This window comes from Caenorhabditis elegans, chromosome III, assembly GCF_000002985.6.
Source record: "Caenorhabditis elegans chromosome III".
Taxonomy (NCBI): Eukaryota; Metazoa; Nematoda; class Chromadorea; order Rhabditida; family Rhabditidae; genus Caenorhabditis; species Caenorhabditis elegans.
Genome location: NC_003281.10, coordinates 6117990 through 6136383, shown reverse-complemented (window position 1 = coordinate 6136383; position 18394 = coordinate 6117990). Strand labels below are relative to the sequence as shown.

General features: G+C 35.4%; 2 protein-coding genes across 20 annotated transcripts; one reads left to right on the top strand and one right to left on the bottom strand.

The window, feature by feature from the left end:
- Positions 1–107: 107 nt before the first annotated feature.
- Positions 108–12361, top strand: mvk-1 (GHMP kinase C-terminal domain-containing protein; the record flags this gene model as incomplete). 18 transcript variants are annotated; one of them, NM_001404151.1, is made up of 14 exons in its annotated part: positions 245–269; positions 3280–3606; positions 4637–4797; positions 5299–5603; positions 5894–6172; positions 6334–6472; positions 6916–7042; positions 8000–8062; positions 8463–8511; positions 8561–8774; positions 9287–9346; positions 9580–9714; positions 10738–10891; positions 11364–12307. In NM_001404151.1, the coding sequence occupies 14 exons, from the start codon at positions 245–247 to the stop codon at positions 11537–11539; spliced, it is 2214 nt and encodes a 737-aa protein (NP_001391146.1). The 18 variants fall into 18 exon arrangements, with proteins under 18 accessions (NP_001022866.1, NP_001391146.1, NP_001391150.1 ...); NM_001404150.1 differs by lacking the exon at positions 8000–8062 and having other exon boundaries at positions 11364–12225; NM_001404147.1 differs by lacking the exon at positions 3280–3606 and having other exon boundaries at positions 11364–11539.
- On the bottom strand, positions 12317–17764 carry kin-18 (Serine/threonine-protein kinase SULU). 2 transcript variants are annotated; one of them, NM_001379744.1, is made up of 11 exons: positions 17352–17764; positions 16750–16923; positions 16473–16668; positions 16269–16421; positions 15812–16219; positions 15561–15677; positions 14697–15433; positions 14321–14521; positions 13612–13851; positions 13219–13557; positions 12317–13100 (listed from the first exon to the last, which is right to left on the bottom strand). In NM_001379744.1, exons 1-11 carry the CDS (start codon positions 17487–17489, stop codon positions 12858–12860), a joined length of 2946 nt encoding a protein of 981 aa, NP_001367437.1. In that variant the 5' UTR covers positions 17490–17764; the 3' UTR covers positions 12317–12857. The 2 variants fall into 2 exon arrangements, with proteins under 2 accessions (NP_001367437.1, NP_001022767.1); NM_001027596.5 differs by having other exon boundaries at positions 12319–13100; positions 15561–15680; positions 17352–17757.
- Between the last annotated feature and the right edge of the window lie 630 nt (positions 17765–18394).

The window sequence follows — 18394 nt, the reverse complement described above, 5'->3', positions numbered from 1 at the left end:
TCATTTCTTTCTTATTCAAAATCGTCATTTTTTCGTGTCTTCTACGAACATTTATTCATTCATTCTCATCGTTTCATTCAAATTTAATTTTTTTATACATCTTGCAGACACTGCGGCCCACCACCACGTCACCTTCATCACTGAAGACGACACTTTTCATCACTCGGCGGTGAGTGATAACGAATCGAGTGGAGACGAAGACGACGAAGAAAAGGAGAAGACGGCGTAAAGTGGAGTTCATCAGATGGTCGTCATAGGAGGTGATCAAGGTGAGCATTTTTTTGAAACAGTTTTGTGAAAAAAATGAAAAATGAGAAAAAAACATGAAAAAAATATTTTTGAAAAAAAAAGTTTTTCACCACTTGCCAATTTTTAAAAAGTTTGGAAAATTTCTCTGTTTTTTGAATTAAAAGAAATTTTGAATCAAAGAACGATTTTCTGTGAAAATAGTAGACTTCCGTATTTTAGAAGAGAAAGTAAGTAAAACGCGGAAAACCATACTAATGAAATACAGTAATCCCCCCCTCGTTCTAGTTTGATCAAAAATTGAACCATTTTAGAACAGAATTTTTCGAATTGAATTATTTAGATTTTTATAGGTTTAACCAGCTATTCCAACCTATTACCAGTTTAACTGTCAGTTCGAATGAATTTTTACTCTACAATGACCTTCTACAAAAGCACGTTGTGTGCTCATCTTCTGCTCCTTTTGCTCCATGGGTCTCCCCAAATTAGGTTCATCTTTTTGCCGTGTGCAGCTTCGAAGACACGAAGAATACGTTGACGTCCTAGAGCTCCATATTCTACTTTTGCTTCACCGAAGAAGAAACTGCAGCTGAGGAAGAAGAAGAAACACAACAGGCTCTTTTTCTTCACTTTTCGTATTCTCGCTCCCCTTTCTTGCTTCTTCGTGTGCTTCGTCTTTCGTCGCTCGTTTCCCGCCCCTAATCTGGTCCCTTCCTCCGGTCGGTCGCCTCCCCCCAGTTTCTCTCCGGGACCCTAATCGTTTTTTTTTCGGGTGCGCGCTCCCCGCGACTGCAGGTCTACGGCGGCAGCGTGCATCGTGAAATGATGTGAAATATCTTATGGGGGCAGGAAAAAGTAGGTAAACGATGGGAAGGAAGACGAGAAGCGCAAGGAAAAGAGAGGAAAACAATTTCGGATTGACTTATTTGGTAGGGAGAGACCGAGGAGCTTCAAAAACGCCGGAATAAGAAGAAAATGGAGGCTCATCTTGGCTCGGAGCAGTCCAACCACGGGAAAATGACCAAAAAACGCCCCCGAGTTTTATTCGGTTCTTTTCTCAATTTTTCGAGGTTTTTCTCCATTTCTCCATGGTCTACTGTGATTAGGCTTTTGAGAAAAAACATTGAAGCTCGGAACATCTAGATAATCACCGTTTTGCCATTTTTTAAAGGTCTTGAAGCGGAGTAACAATTTACTAGATATGACATTCTGTTGAATGAATTAGCAATAAAAAAGTTTTCTCTTGCAAATATTTTGTTTCCTCATTGATTTCAAAAGATTTGCTCAATTTGATCTTTTAGAGTTCACTTTTCTTCCTTTTTCTCTCTCTATCTCCCTTTCTGCCGGTGAGTTCATGAGACCTCTTCCATTTTCTCACAGGATGTATCCATTTCCATCGTCATCCTCATCTCTCTATATTTTATTTTTTTCGTAGAAAACAAAAAAAAAATTTTGTTGAAAAAATAGAGTTTTTATAGAAATGCTCTCGCCCCAAAAGATGAGCTATTCTTTTGTCTCTCGGGGATTCAGCAGATTCCTGCTCACACCAGACAGCTGAAACTGCTCATCATAACCGAAAGCTTTTGTTTGTTGTTCCAAGAATACTGACTACTCACTTGCCATTCTCTGATTTTCATTCTATCGCAGCATCTGAAATAAATTCGTCGTTTTCTTCAGAACCCTCAACTTGATTACCCAATTTTATCACACTTCTTCCACATTCCACATGTTTCTTCTAGAGATTCTTCATGCACTTCGTCTTCATCTTCACTCCCTGATGCCTCTACCTCTGCTCTTACGCAAGCATTTGATTGGAATTGCGTCACTAAATGGCAAATTTCAAATGCAGCAGTCCTGATAACCGCATTTGGGGTCTCCGAGACAAACATGTTCGCAGCAGAGATAGTGAAAAAATGAGACTTGTATAAATACTTTTCAAATGTACCTATGTTGTGAACGACGAGAGGCAGTTTTGTGGATCTTTCGCATTAACCTCTGTCTTTCCGCTCTACAACTAAATAGAGAAAACTCCCCGTTGGCTAGAGTTTGCAGAGCAGTGTTCGTTTTTTCGGTTTCCAATTTCGAAATTTAGATGGTCTTTTTCAAAAAGTACAGTAGTCTCTTGAAATTTGGTCTTAAAACGCGAGGTACTGTACTTTCTGGTATTAAGTGACGTGGTGATTCAACCACCCACCCATAAGACTATAGACACTTACCTCTCATTTTCGATTACCTCCTCCTCATTCACATCCTTCTACTCGCCTACGTCGTCTTGTTCCGCGCAATTTCCAATATCCCTCTCCTTCCGTGGCCGACGACGGCGCCGCCGTCCGGTGCACCCCGAAATTCAACCTTATCTACTCGTCTTCTTTCTTTTTTTTTCATTCTTATTCCCTTTTTTGTGCGTCCGCTTCAACCTACTTTTCTGCGACGACGTCATCTTCTTCAAAGGAATTTCACCAGTTTTTCCACGTCCCTTTTCTCTCTTATGCTTCTCCACACACATACACACACGCACACACACACACACACACACACACACACACACACACACACACACACACACACACACACACACACACACACACACACACACACACACACACACACACACACACACACACACACACACACACACACACACACACACACACACACACACACACACACACACACGGGGACGCTCAATACACCGAAAAAATGCGATTTTGTGCATATTCAAAGCGCTGCGCGGCATACAGAAAGAGCACACACCGACGACGTTGAGGAGCACACACATACTTTTCTCCCCCTTTTTTCACATGAAGAGTTATCTTCTTCTTCTCTTTTTCTCCTTCTTCAACGTTTTTTGACCATTTTCTTTTAAAACGAAGTCTTTACAAAATTCTATATTTTCATTTTTGGCATGAAACTTTGCTTAAAAACTAGAAAGATATTGTATTCACGGATATCTTCGAACGTTTTTTCACATTTCTAAGTTTTTGTCTTCGTGAACTCGTATTCGCCATATGTTCTTTGTCTTTGTGATTGTAGATATGCCAGTGGCTGCTCCAGAAGAGCACGAAAAAGTGGTCACAGTTTGTGGTGAGCTCGTGAGATCTTTGGATGCCAACGGAAAAGAGATGGTCATTCGTCGAGAGGTATCTGTGACAGAGACTCGTGAGAGCAGGGATACCAGTCTCAAAGTGGAGATACCATCAGAACAAGAGATCGAGCTACCGGTGATCGTACATGATAAACCAAAATTGATCAAGCAAGAAGTTTCTGTTGTGGAGCCTCTCGAACTTCAGGAATCCGTGGAATCAACTGAGTTATCTGTGACGTCCAAGGAAAGCACAGAACAACTGCCAAGCAAGGACTGTAAGTGTTTGTGACGCATGTTCATTGATCGTCTTGTGTGTTTAGTTTGAAAATGTTTAAATTGTGATCATTCACAGTATAAAATATGGTTAACCGGTGGCTCTAAGCCAAAACGTATAAAAATCCTCACACAGTTCAACTTGCTTCTTTATTTAGTTCCGGTTGTTCCAATTTCGCAAGTGCTTGATTCATCGTTTTTTTTTACCAATGGTACCACCCAGTGGCGCTGAGTCATTCTTTCTCTTCAAGTGTTGACTATTCATTCATATTTCCCTATTTTTGTTACACCGGACACAAAGAATTCTATTGATCGTAAAATGTTGCCAAAAACTTTTAATCCTTTCATACCCTCATTATCCACTAGTTTGCAACAGATTATTAAAGATGATGCGCTATTATTTGTGTTTCGATCTCTATCTTCTTCTCACTCCACGGAGGTGAAGATCATAATCTAAGCGAAAAAGTTGTTGTAACCATTGAAATGAAATAAAATGAAAGATTTGTATCTTTTTCTTTATTTTTTGAATCTATTTGTGTTCGGACGTCTTCTCTGCGTTTCCTCGACCTCTTGTTCTTCCCTTCTAATCGCTCTTTTTTCTTTGCGATAAGCAGTCGCCGAGAATAGGCAAAGAAATTGGGTGGAAAAGAGGGAATCTTCTTCTTTTTCCGCCCGTCTGTATTTTTCTACAACTTTTTTGCAGGCCCCGGGGTTTCATACTAATCTCTAGTCGTTTTCACACAATATTTTAAAAGAGAAATTGACCTCAAACGGTAACCGATAGAATTGACGTCATTCGGGAGGGTTAAGAGCGGCGGCGACAACTGTTTGTCCACCATCAATTTGTTCATTCAAAAAGTGAAATGTTTGCGTATTTCGCTGTATTTCGCACCCCCTTCTTTCAATCGTTTGATTCGATGGTTGTTGCAACTTTTATAAAATCCTTTGCTAAACGCCGTAGTATTGAATGTTTTTTTGAAATTGCCAAAAGAATAATCTATAAAATAAATCTTCAAAAATTCAATTTTTCAGCCCTGGACTCACCGTCGGGAAGCACATCTCGCGCCGGCTCGTCGGTGTCGGCTACCGCGAGTCCGATGCATCGGAACACGACATCACAACATGGTGGACTGTTCGTTTCGGCTCCCGGAAAAATTATTTTGTTCGGAGAGCACGCCGTCGTGTATGGAAGGGTGAGTCATTATAGTTTTTTGAAAAATAAAATTTTTATTAGTTATTGGCACGAAATTTTACGATTTTTGCGCTAAAAATACGGTACCGATACAACAAATTCCAGGTTTATGCGAAATTGTGTCTTTAAAGATTACTGTAATTTCCAACTGTTGTTTCTGTGGAGTTTTTCTTCAGTTTTTTTAAATTAGTTTTCTCTAAAAAATTTCTTAAACTTCATGTATTTTGATACTGTAGTTTTTTTTAATAAACAGGTTTTCTTCGCTTTTCGAAAAATCACTTACATTTTGACAAATTGTTAGAAAAAACTATGTTAAAAAAATCAAAAAGCAGCAAAAAATGTTTAAAATTACGGTAATTTTTAAAGGAGCACACCTTTTGGATGGTATGAAAAGAATTGTAGTGTCGAGACCGCATACCGTATTGTTGGCGCAAAATTTCACGTCTTTTCGAAAAAAAAACTAAGTTTCAAAATACCATAAAAGTATAATTTTGTTTTACAGACCGCAATCGCCGGATCGATTGATCTTCGCACCTACGTTTCGCTGTACACATCGGCAGACGGACGCATTTATTTGAGTCTTCCAGACCTTGGCGTCGAAAAGACATGGATGCTGAAAGATTTGTTGAAAGCGGCGGATCGTCTTGCCGCAGAATATCCGATCGAGGAAGATCAACCACCATCACTTGAGATTCTGGTACCGATCGCCAGAAAATTGTCGGGTTCGTGTGAGGATCAGTGTGGTGTTCAACATCTCGCAATTCTCGCATTTTGGTATTTGTTGCTCGGAGTTGCACATCGCAAGAGGTTGGTTTAATTTAAAAATTCTGCATAGATTTTTAAAAGAAAATAGTACATAGAATATGCTTAATGTATGGTGTCTCTTAGTTATTATGGCAGTTGCAACATAAATATCCGATCGATTTGCAAAAAACATAAAATTTAATATTTCTTTGATTTTCCCGTTTCATATATTTTGAATTGAAAACTAACACATTTTTGATTAGAAATTTGAAATGTTGTGAATATTCCCCATTTCCCCTCCCTTCACATATCCAAATCCCTGTTAGTGACGTGTGTGCTCATTCGTTTTGCAGTGGACTCTCACGTCTGGCTCGTGGTCTTCCTGCTCCACCACTACCCGAAGGTCTTCATCGAACAAATCTCTCAGTGATCGGAGCCACTTCTGCGCAGCCTGAAAAATCTGAGGCCGAGATTGCGTTGAGCCTTCCGGTACCACCGCTGACTCCACTACCATCACCAGGAGCTCAATCGACTGCTCCACCAGTGTTCCCAACGAGCACACCAACTCCAACATCGACACCAACACCATTGTTGCCTGGAAACCTGAGAGCCGATAGTCCAGCTGTTCAACAGTGTGTTTTTCTTGAAATTTTATATTTGAAAATGGATGTTGTGATTGTGATTCTATTTCGCATGTATCATAGTCTCTATCTATCTTTTAGAAATGTTTTCTTATTTAAAATTTTCAAAAATTCAATCTTCCCGGCTAACCAAAACTCCTAAATTTCTTCAGAGATTTGCTCGCAGTCAAGGCCACAGTCCGATTCAAGCTTCCAAGCTGTGTTGGATTAGGATCATCTGGAGCATATTGTGTATGCATCGCTACATCACTTCTTCAAACTGCTGGTCTCATTCCACCACCAAGTATTGTCGTAAGTTATTATTCTAACAAAAAACGAGTTAAAATTTATTAAAAATTAAATAAGATGTTTTTTTAAAGTTTTCTGAATTCGAATAAAAATTTTGAACCTAGAGAATCATAGACAGAAATTGACAACAAAAAAATTCGGAGAATTGTACATTTTATTTTTTTTTAAATTTTTTCGTAAAATTCTTGATTTCTCGAAAAGTTGCCTTAAATTTTTCTCTTTTTTTGTTAAATGAAAATTTTATTTTTTCTAGTCAACATATACTTAAAAAATTTTTTTTTTGTCAAGTTCTCGATTACCACTGAAAAAAAACGAGAAAAAGTGAAAATATCCTTTCTGGGCCAAAAATCTAATAAAATACAATTTTAATTTCTTAAATAATGCAATTTAATGAAAATGAGCACTATTATCTTTGAAAAATCTTAAAATTATTCGAAAATTTGCAGGCCGACGAGCAAGGCAATTTAACATGGGAAGAAGATCATTTGGACATTATTCGAAAGTGGGCAACTGCCGCCGAATCTCTTATTCACGGACGTGCATCGGGTTTAGACGCGGCTGTCTGCACTTTTGGTATGTTTATTCTTTAAACGGGTTTTATTGATTTCCACAAAAACTTCTACCATTTTTTATTCCTATTCTCAAAAAAGTGTGTGCGGCGGCGGGTGCCCGGGTGTGTGATTCTTCATTTCTTATTATTTTTTGATTTTTCTTTCTAAGAAAACACGAGAAAAATATGTAAATGTCGAAAAATTGTATATCAACCTGCTTAACCATTGCTCTGATTCTTCTAATGTAGAAATAGTTGACAATACACGCATGATGCCTCTCTCAAATATTAATGAATTGAAAATTAATTAGATTTTGATTTCTTTAATTTCTAAGTATGATTTGTAATCGATCCATTTGATCTCAAATTCGTTTCTTAAAAATTGTTCGATTTGTCACAACAGAAAAAGTAATTCTTGATGATTATATTTTTACAGTTAAAAAATATAGAAAAACACTTTGAATTTAAAATTTTTTAAGTGATTTCCCACAAATTTGACGATAAGATTATATCCATCGCCAACAAGGGTGTCTTTTTTTAAATGGTTTTTCATTTTAAAATTGCAAGATTCTATAAAATTGCATTTCTGTTGATTTTAAAATAACCTAAGACAACATATAAATTTATACTAAACAAAAGAACAATTACCAAAATTTGCAGCTATTTTTCGTAAAATCTAAAGAGGGAAATTTTCGATTTTTTTTGATTTTAGTACAAACATCTAAAAACCGACACCCTTAATCACCACTGTGATATTAAACCTAACCAGCCAATCCGTTCCCTAATTTTTCTGTGTGCTGTGTCTGTGTAACCCAATTACCCTTCATATATAGCTTGATTATTATCTTCCATCTACAAACCCCCGGGCGCCGCGCCCTCATAAATCCAATCAACACTTCTGAAATGGTTCGAATCGAAGCTGCTGATGTCGGAGCAAAATCCCTCCTATCTGTGATCCCTTCCCATCCAAGAATTTACAGGCAGCCACTATCGTGACTACGGATATCAGAGTTTTACGCATCTCGGTTACGTGGGATGCTTTGGTAATTATATTCTTCTTCTTCTTCTACTATCACTTCTTCTTTTTCTTTTTTCAATTGTCCAGTTGTCTTTTCAAGTCTATTTTTGTCCTGTTCTCATTTCTTTTTTGCTTGTGCTTCTGCTCGTTCATGACTGACCAGCTTTTTCCTTGTATTTTCCTACTAAAAACTGTCTCTAAAAAATAACGCGAAAATTTATTTTCAAAAACCCATTACCTTGGGTAATATATACCCGCCGCCTTTTTCTTTCATTGGTTCTAGAAATTTAAAAATCCCAATTTTTCATAACGAACTCAAAAATTTCGATATTCTCAGGGCATGTGTGGTTCGAGGAGTGCGTACGTGTGTGCATCTTATCTGTAATTTTTTAAAAGACTAAAATTCTAATTGTTTCATATTTCAGGAGGAGTTGCCAGCTTCAAGCCGGGACACAGAATTGAGCATCTTAAAAAGTGAGCTTTTCCCAGTAAAAACTGACTATAATTAGTTTCAAATTTTCAGTTTACCCGATCTTCGTGTTATTCTTGTAAATTCGAAAGTTGAAAGGAATACGGCAAGAATGGTACAAACAGTGAAAGAACGATTAAAGAAGTTCCCAGAAGTTGTTGATGCAATGTTTGGATCAATTGATGCTATTTCACTTGATGCTGCAAAGATTCTACATCGTCCGTTGCTTGAGGAGAATGGTGGTGGAGATACTGGATCTACAGTACAGGTAACGATTTTTAGTTTAAAAAAAGATAAAAAAGGTTATGAGTTCTTGAATTGTTACCCAGACGCGAAATTTTCCCGGTCTCGACACGAAATTTCCCTAAAAAACCGATTTGTGCCTTTAAATAGTACTGTAATTTCGAAATTTTCTTACCACATAATTTTCATCGAAATCTTTATCATTTTTCTTACGATTTGTTAAAATTTATGTGCTCAAATTTTTGAGAGATAAATATTTTTTATCGAAAAACTATGAGAATTTTGCGGCAAAAATAGTTTGAAATTAAGTTATTTTTAAAGGCGCACAACGTTTCTCGTTTAACAAAAAAATTGTCGTCGCGAGACCGTATGAGACAGTACCATATTATTGGCGCGAAAATCGCTAAAAGTAATTTGAGTTTGTAAAAAAATTATATATCCAGTTATTCTGTTAAAATTCTAAAATTTTTTGCTAAAAAACCGTATAAACGAACAAATCTGTTGTTTGAAATATTTTTTAATTCTAACATCTTGCAGGAAAATGGCCTAGGACCATTTGGTGGAAATATGGTAGAACAGGATCATCACTCCCTTCAGGTAATTCTTTTTTAAAATAACTTTTCAACTTTTTAATATTATTGATTTTTATTTATTTATCTCCCATTTTAGTATCGCTTTTGTCTTTTTTTTGTTGGTTTTTTAGTTTTTTTCTAAACAAAAATAACTCGATAATTAGATTAATTAGATATTCCCTCGTTTCGTGATGCGGCGTTTTCCGTTCGCTCAAATATGTTTCGTTGTTCGAAAAACGAAGCTTCTCCCAATTTTAGCCAACACGAACAGCATCGGTACGATCATCATCACTTTCATCGTATGTTGGCGGTGGAAAAAGGAATTCGTCGGCTTCTGTAATCTCCGCAACTTCAGAAAAAGGAGAAAATGTGGATACATTCAGCAAGCTTAATGTGAGTGATCAGATGACCTTCCTCAAGGTTTTTTTTTGGTTTTTCCATGCATGTGAACGAATTTTTGAAGCTTTTCCCATTTTTATTTTACTAAAAATTGTCGACTTTTCAAGAAAAAAAACTAATTTTGCTCCCCTTCTTTGTGTGCTATCGCTTACATATTTTCCGTTTTTTTTTTGAAAAATTTATATTGAAAACCATTAAAAATTAGTTTGAAATGTAATAAGTGTCAGGAAGAGAAATTAGAAATGTATTATCAAAATATATAAACTGTCATGTGAAACGTGGCTTATTTTTTATTTTGTTTTTTATTTAAGCTCCTCCCATTCCTGACCTTTCGTTGAAATTTTCATTTATTAGTTTATTTTAAAAATGGGAGGAGCTTAAAAAAAAAACAAAGTAAAAAATAAGCCACGTTTCACATGACAGTTTATATATTTTGATAATACGTCAATATTCTGACACTGCAAATTTTTATGCGAATTGAAAAATCTCAAGGTTTAATGTTGAGATTGATAAGATCTTCAAATTTTCTCTTAAAATTAATTTTTCCTAATTTTCATAATTCCTAATTTTCACAGAGCACGAAAGCGAATTTTGTGTAGACCATTTGTGTGTCAATGGATAATTTTGGATTTTTCGACTTTCCGGAAAATCAAAATATCGAAAAAAAATGTTTTGAAATTAATCAAAAATTTCAAAACTTTATGTTGTAACCTAATTTTCGAAATATAGGAAATTCGAAAAACTAATTTTTTTTATTATTATTTTGAAAGAGATTTTCCAAAAAATGAAAAAAGGAACATCATCGATAGGCACAATTACGGTAAAATTTTTTAATAAAAAATGAACAAATTAACCGTATTTTTAATTGACTTGAATGAATAAATAAATAAAAATTATTATTTCTCCTCACAATTCACTCATCCTTCCCTTCTTACTATCCATTCCCAATAGTTTCAACTTTCCACCAAACCTCTCTCAAAAATTTCAAATCTATTTCAATATTTTGTATTTTTCCAGGATCTATGTCGGATAAACAATCAATTGCTCATTGCATTGGGTGTTGGCCATCCAAAAGTTGATCTCATTTGTACGACATTGGCTAGATATGGAATACATCCAAAAATGACGGGTGCTGGTGGTGGTGGATCAGTTTTTGCGTTCTTGAAGCCAAGTGAGTATATTGACAAAGAAAACATCGAAAAAAAAAACAAAAATGTTTGAATTTTCAAAAATCAAAAAATTTTCGATTTTCCGGAAAATCGAAAAATGGAAAGATAAAGTTCAGAAAATCAATCATTTAATTAATGTGTTTACTAAATTTGGTTTATGTTGATTAAAAAACATTAAAAAACAAATAAATTTCATTACAAAAAAAAAATTACCAAAATTTTACATGATCACTCGAAATGCCGGAAAAAACAAAAAAAAATAGCGATTGCCGAATTATCGAAAAACTTTACATTTACCAGAATGAAAAATCAAAGTTTTTAGATTTTCATGAGTTGGGAGAGAAATAATTATATTTGTTCACCAAAACCATTTACTACAGTAGAAATTCGCCTTTTGCTTATTTTTTGAGTTTTTTCGAAGAAAAAAGTTTTGTTCAAAAAATCAAACCTAAAATTAAAAAAAATTATTTTTAGACACGCCACAAACTCTTCTCGACATGATTGACGGCGAGCTTCGCAGTCATGGATTTGAAGTTTGGCAGCCACCACTTGGCGGACCCGGAGTTGTTGAACATCAGACACGTCCTGAGCTCTTCCAGACGCCCGTTTCGTCAACACAGTGCTCAACGCCGGCTTCAAAACATAAATGATGACGTCATTATTTGTTAAATCTGCCCCCATCAGCTCCCCCCAGTGTGTGATATTTTCCGTTTTTGGAAGAAGAATAAGAAGTTTCAGTGTTTTGTTCTCTATTGGGTAGCCGAGATATGAACAAGTCGTCGTTTATAAAAGTCAACTCAGAATACAAGTTTTTTTGGATTTTTTTTGTTTTTTTTTAAATCTTTTAAATTTTGTTTTGTAGCCTATTCTCTCCGTCTCTACCATTACCTTTATTCTTCATACCTTGATTTGTGTGTTGTAGGAATTATTATATATTCTATTGGTTTATATTTTTCTAAATATTTTATGTTATTCCTCTCAAGTCAACAAAAAAAACAAAGATTACCCACCAATTGCGCCCATTCCCATCAAAAATTTCTACTTTTCTATTATTCAATACAATTTTTATATGAAATCCCTGAAACCCCCCGCTCATTTTTCATCTTGAAACCTTCCCGTTCGAAAGCTATAATTCAATTTTATTTAGTGTTAGAATATTTTTTATAAACTGATAAATTCTCATGTTTTTGTTAATGTCCCTTTCATAAATTCAGTGTGTTACGATTAGGGCCCCTCATAGATGTTTTTTCACCTTCCCTTCATTTTCAACAACTCTTTCATTTCCAATTTATGGAAACCGACCCAAAATTATTATTTTACATAAATCATCTGCAAAAAAACTTAAAATATAAAAATAAGAAATTACAACTTTTCTGCAGAAAAGTTGTAATTTTTTTTTTCTTGTTATTTAAAGTTAATGCATTTTCTAAATAATTAAAGTTTTATAATATATTTATAAGTAAATTAGAAGAGAAGGAGATATATTGGAATATATGATATGATGATGGGGTTCAGATATCAAATAGACTATAAATATTAGAGAAAATAGAGAAAACAACGTTGAGAGCACCGATTAAAGTTTCGTTTCTGAATGAAATTAGGAAGAGAAGGTGAGGAACGAAAAATTGGGTATAGTTGAGAAGTATTGCACGTATTTTCGGGGTTACTGTATCCCGGAGATCGGGATACCGTACCCCATTGGGTTTAGCCGTGGTTTTCATCTATCACAGAAGAATTGGATTTTGGGAGCTAAAAAAGAAGGGAGAAGACATGGAGAAAGTGAGAGAATGAGGGTGGTGCAGAAAAAACATAGAAAAAGACGAACTGGAACCGTAATTAGATGGAAGATATTTGGAAGATACTATCAATTAATTGTCCATACAAGCATACATTTTGTATAAAACGACAAAAAAAGAAAACAATTGGTAGACGACCCGAAGTGTAGTAGAATTAAGAGACAACATCATTCTACATAGCCATCTGAATACTGCTTGAATTCCCAACACCAGGAGCGATCCCACCAGAACTTCTGCTCGTCGAGCCCGTCCGTACGAAATGATTCTCGAGACGATGGCGTTCTTGACTGTGTCGATCACGGATTTGCTCCTTCTTTAGTCGACGCATTTCTCCCATTTGTTCGCGTTCTTCAATAATCTTCTGTTCAAGCATTGCACGTCGTGTGCCAATTCGTTCTTCGAGTGCCGTACGTTCCTGAAAATATAAATTTAGTTGAAGTAGTGGAGCTAGTTCAGTTTTCCAATTTTCTTCAAAACTCAAAAAAAAAAGTTTTCAGCACAAATGTTAGAATGTTGTATACATTTCCGCTCACCTTTTTAATCTGCTCTTCTAATGTGGCTCTCGTCTTCTTCTGATAAGCAATCAATTCTTCCAATTCTTTCTCCAACTTCTCACTAAGAACCCGTTGTTCATCTTCTTGCCACGACTCGAGCTTCACTGTCTTATCCTGAACCATTTTTTTGATTTGACTTTCGTATTGTGAAGCAAGAAGTGCGACTTTTTGCATTTGATCCTGTTTTAGTCGAGACGTGAGCTCTTTTTGTTCATCTTTTGGAACTACTTGCACCATTTGTGTAAGGTAGAGCTTAAATTGGCGAGTCTGAGTCTTCACAACTTGTCGGTATTGTTTTCGAATTTGTGCTTCTTGGATCTGAAAATATTCAGGAATAAACTAAATCAAATCTTCTCCACAATTCAAAAATACCTTTAAATCTCTTGGCTGTTGTCTTGACTGCATCGCATGCTTTTTTCTCAATTCATCCTGTTGCCTCTGTGTGTACTCATTTTGACTTGCCGATTCCGCCTCGTGTTGTGTCTCCAAATGTCGTTTTTTCATCGCGTGAAGCTCGTTGAGATGCTGTATTTCCAAATCGCGCGTCATTTCATGCTGCTTTGACAGTAATCCGTGACGCGTGTCCATTTGGCGTTCTTGCACGTTTACGTCCTGAATATATAAACTGAATAGTAACTGTTGACGATTTTTGGGAAGAAATTCATATTTATCTATATACTTGAAGAAAGGCTCAAGTTTTTTTTAAAGTTATATGAATTTCACAATTTGAAAAAACGATTTTCTGGTCAAGGAGTTAATCGAAAAAATTATAGATTTTTTTCAGGGGAAAATAAAAATGTTAGAATTTTAGATTTTTCCGAATTTTTTAAACATCCAATCGTGTTTATGTTGATAAAAAACTTAACAAAAAACAAAACAATATGTAAACTTCTTTCAAAAAAATATTAAAATGGTCAATTTTTTAAAGATACTTTATGAAAACTCGAAAACCGGGAATTGTTGATTTTCGATTAAAAAAAGGAAAATGTTTCGTTTTTCAATTTTCAAAAAATCGACTTTTCTTGTATTAGTGAAACTTTTAAATTTATTTTCTGGTTAAAATCAAATTCTCCAAACTAACTTCATCATCCAATTGTTCTTCCAATTGATGAAGATTACTGAGTTGTTGCCTGCGATACCTTACAATTTCATCTTCAAGTTCTGCACGAAGCTTCTCGTCAAAATCATTTTCCCGTGCATCTTTCACTCGATTCAGATCGGCTTTCACTTCTTTCATTGCGTTCTCATAAGTACTTCGAGGCATGTTCAGACTTCGTAATCGCTGAAAATTCTTGGTTTAGGACATTTTTTAAAAAATTATTCAAGACTAAATAATAAACTTTGAAAAAAGTGGAGAAGCAGCTGAAAAAGTGACCAGAACTTTCATATTTAAAAATTTATAAAGTCTAAATTTCGTATAATTTCTTTACAGAAATCAAATAAAAGTGAATTCTCACTGTTTTCTGTGCCTCCTTGTTATACTTGTATTCTTTCAATTGTTGCGCTGAATACAGTTTCATCTGCTGCTGATTTTGACTATTTTTCGTCTTTTTCATCTTTTTCTCCCCATCTTCGATATCTTTTTTCCGTTTGTCTAGTTCATTATTCTGTGAACACCTCACTCTCATCTTTTCTTTCGAGTATGTCGTTGTCAATTGTTCGAGTTCTCGATCCATTTTCACACGCAGTTGCTCTCTATCTAATGCACATCGTTCTTCAAATTGTTGGAGCTCTTTGTGATGTGCTTGTCGTAGATGCTTGTACTTGCTCATTTGCTCATACATATTGTTCTCTTTCGTATATTCTTCTTGTTCCTGATTGATTATTCTCTGGGAACGAAGCGTCGCGAATTTGTGATTTTGCAACGTGGCTATTCGTTCCTTGACTGCTCGATGCGGCATATGCAAGTCTTTCACTGGAGCACGTATCGACGTGTCCAAAGGATCATCGTGTGCAGTTTCGAGTATAGAAGATGATTCTGATTTCGATGTTGGTTGTGATGTTGGGATAGGTTCTGAAGGAGACGGTGTTGGATTGACTGCGATCGCCGTAATCGATGCTCCAACTGATCCATGACTCGGCATAGTTCCAACACCAGACGTTGATGTAGAAGAGAGCATTTGCGAAGGAATTGGAGGACGGCGGCGTGCGGAGCTCGTCGTCGAACTACTTCCATTACCGTATCCAGAGGATCCTGAAAATTTTGAAAGATTCTCAATGTTGCGCGATGAATTTCGAGAGAAAAACTAAAATAAATGGAATTTTTGAACTTTGCAGGAAATAATAAAGCCATTCCTAAAACAAAAAAAACAGTACAGTACCATGCACATTATCCATAGCACCCGTCGTATTGGTGGACACTAAAAGACCAGCTCCTCCACTACTCTGCATTGATCGGAAAGAAGTAAGAGAAGCACTTCGAGATGACGCAGAATCTCCTGCTGAAAACGAGAATAGATGGAAAACGAACAACTAAGGGATAGAGTCTGCAAAAAAAAGCTGAGGGTTTAAAGCAATATTATAAAAATTATTCCAAGATATTAATATTTTCACTTTGAATTTTAAAAACTACCTCTTCCAATTGAATTAGCTTCATTTCCATGAAAATCTAAATCATCAGATGCTCCATTTCCTTCACTTCCTTCTTTTCCTTCTGTTTCATCCAAATACATGAGTTTTCTCATCTTTTTGTATTGAAAATTATCCAACTCTAATACCATATTTTTCGTTCTCTGAATGAGTTCCTGAATTGTGTCTGATGGGCGAGACCGTTGAATGAATGGATGTCGAAAGCATTCTTCAGCTGACATTCGCTCTTCTGCTGGTTTTCGAAGACATTTGTCTATAAATTGAACGAATTCCAGCGACCATTCCGGTTGTTCGCTAGTGTCAATTGGAGAAAGAGTTGGAGGATCATTTTGAGCAATATGGTAGAGGGCAGACATTGCATTCATACTGAACAATGGTGGACGACGTTCGGCTATAAATAATAAAATTAATTATCAAGTATAATTTAAAATATTTCTCACCCAGCTCTATACACGTGATACCCAATGACCAAATATCTGCACGATCCGTGTAGTGACCCTCATCCATTGCCAGAATTACCTCTGGGGCCATGAAAAACGGCGTTCCGATGAAAGTTTGAGCCGGATCTACCAGGGATGCGGATCCGAAATCAGCTATAATTATTCAATGAAGTTTTGAAAAACCAAATAAATTAATATAATTACCTAGTTTAACAATAGCATGATCAGATAGCAGAATATTTCCAGCTTTAATATCTCGATGTATTCGCTTCAGAGAGTGAAGATATCGAAGAGCATCCAAAGTTTGAGAGCAAATCGCAGCGATTTCGACTTCTCGCATTCCTTTTCGCAAGACATCCACTATATCGGCTGCAGAGCCAATACAGTACTCCATCACAAGCTGAAATCGAGAATATTAGCTTAAACGTTTTGATATATTTAGCATTATAGAAAAACTATTTTTGTTTTTAAATAATCTCACCCAACATGTAGTGTCCTTAAGAAAACAAGCCTTGTAGTCGACAATATGTGGATGAACAACTGTATTCAGAAAAGACACTTCTTTAAGAATATCATTCCATTTTTCGACAGCCTGTTTTCCACTAAAATTCATCTTTTTAATCGCAACAGTCTGCTCATTTTTTTTGTCATATGCCTGAAAAAAAAAATTTTAATACAATATATTTTATTTCATTTAATGAAAGTTTGAAGCCGCCTGAACCAAAAAATGAGAAAATAATTTCAAATTTATTTTATTCAAAAATAAAGAAAAGAAATAAGTAATCGGAAAATTTTCGATATTCGGTAAAATACGGTACCCGGTCTGTACTGTAATTTCAAATGTTCGTTGCTGTAAAATCTCAATCGATTTTTACAGGGTTTCTAACAATTTAATTTTTAAATTTTTTTCGATTAATATACATTTTTCTATCGAAAATTATGAAGTGTCGATAAAAAATTCAAAACAACAGAATTTTGAAATTACAGAACTTTTTAAAGACGCACACTCAAAAATGGCAAAATTTCGCACCAGTAATTTTTTGAAAATTAACTGAATTTAATTTTTTTAAACAGAAAACTTACAAAATAGACAGCTCCAAAAGATCCATGTCCAATTTCTCTTAAATCTTGATATCTCTGCTCTGGATCCTTATTACTGAACAATGCAGCAATCGATGGATCCTTGATAACACCGGGTTTTTGTAAGACGGCAGGCGCCATCGTAACTCCACCACCTCCTCCGTTCTCCGTATATTCGAGAAGCGCGGCGCCAACGAAAATGAATTTTTGATTATTAATAAATGTGTATTGTTATTAATTTTTGAAATTTTCTGATGTTTTTCTTGTCTTGTTTGATTTTGTTGTTGATGGATGAGTAAAAATCGAGGATGGCGTCGCCGTCGTCGATCGGAGAGAGCACATTAGCCAGAGGATTCCTTGCAGATAATATCGAGAAAATTGTGGATGCAACTGGTTGATGTGAGAAACTCTGAAAATTATGATAATCATGAAAAGGAAGCGAAATGGGGAGTTTAGAATTAAAAAAAGTAAAATAGGAGTAAAATAGGATACAAGTGTTGCCGATTTGAAAAAATAGGAAAGTTAGAAGTAATTTTTTTATATTCATATACGCTGTTAGTAACCGATAAAAGTGTTGTAAATTTTTCGAATTTTTTTAAATTGAAGGCTCATGACTTACTTTTGACATAATCATATTTAAACATAAAATGTCTAACACTTTTACAAAACCAAAAACTCAAAAATCGCGTGACAAAACAGTCAACATTAAAATAGAAAAAATCGCAATATTTTCTGTTCCTGTCTGCATCAGAAAGTTGCCGCCTGTGGCGGAGAGAGGATTATCGGCAACACTTTTCTCCTCTCTTTCACTACTTTTTTTCTATTTATTCCATTATTTATTATGGGAGTAGAACTAGAGAATAAGTAATCTGAAAATTGCAAAAACAATAACACATCGTAGACTGAACTTTTTGTAGAATCATTTTGTAGAGTCCTTTTGCGGATTACTTTATTAGAACTGAAGTTCAGGACTACTACAGTCCGTTCAAGCTAAATATTGTATCAATTACCAATATTTGGATGATCTACTTGAATATTTATAGAAT

Bases quoted from the DNA above. Each gene is read 5' to 3' on its own strand.
- kin-18 (NM_001027596.5), bottom strand. From the start codon at position 17,489: ATGGCGCCTGCCGTCTTACAAAAACCCGGTGTTATCAAGGATCCATCG. The intron at 15,434-15,560 runs GTACTGTACTGT...CAAAATTTTCAG, and splicing joins TGCTATGGATAATGTGCATG to GATCCTCTGGATACGGTAAT. The intron at 13,101-13,218 runs GTGAGCGGAAAT...TTATATTTTCAG, and splicing joins TAGAAGAGCAGATTAAAAAG to GAACGTACGGCACTCGAAGA.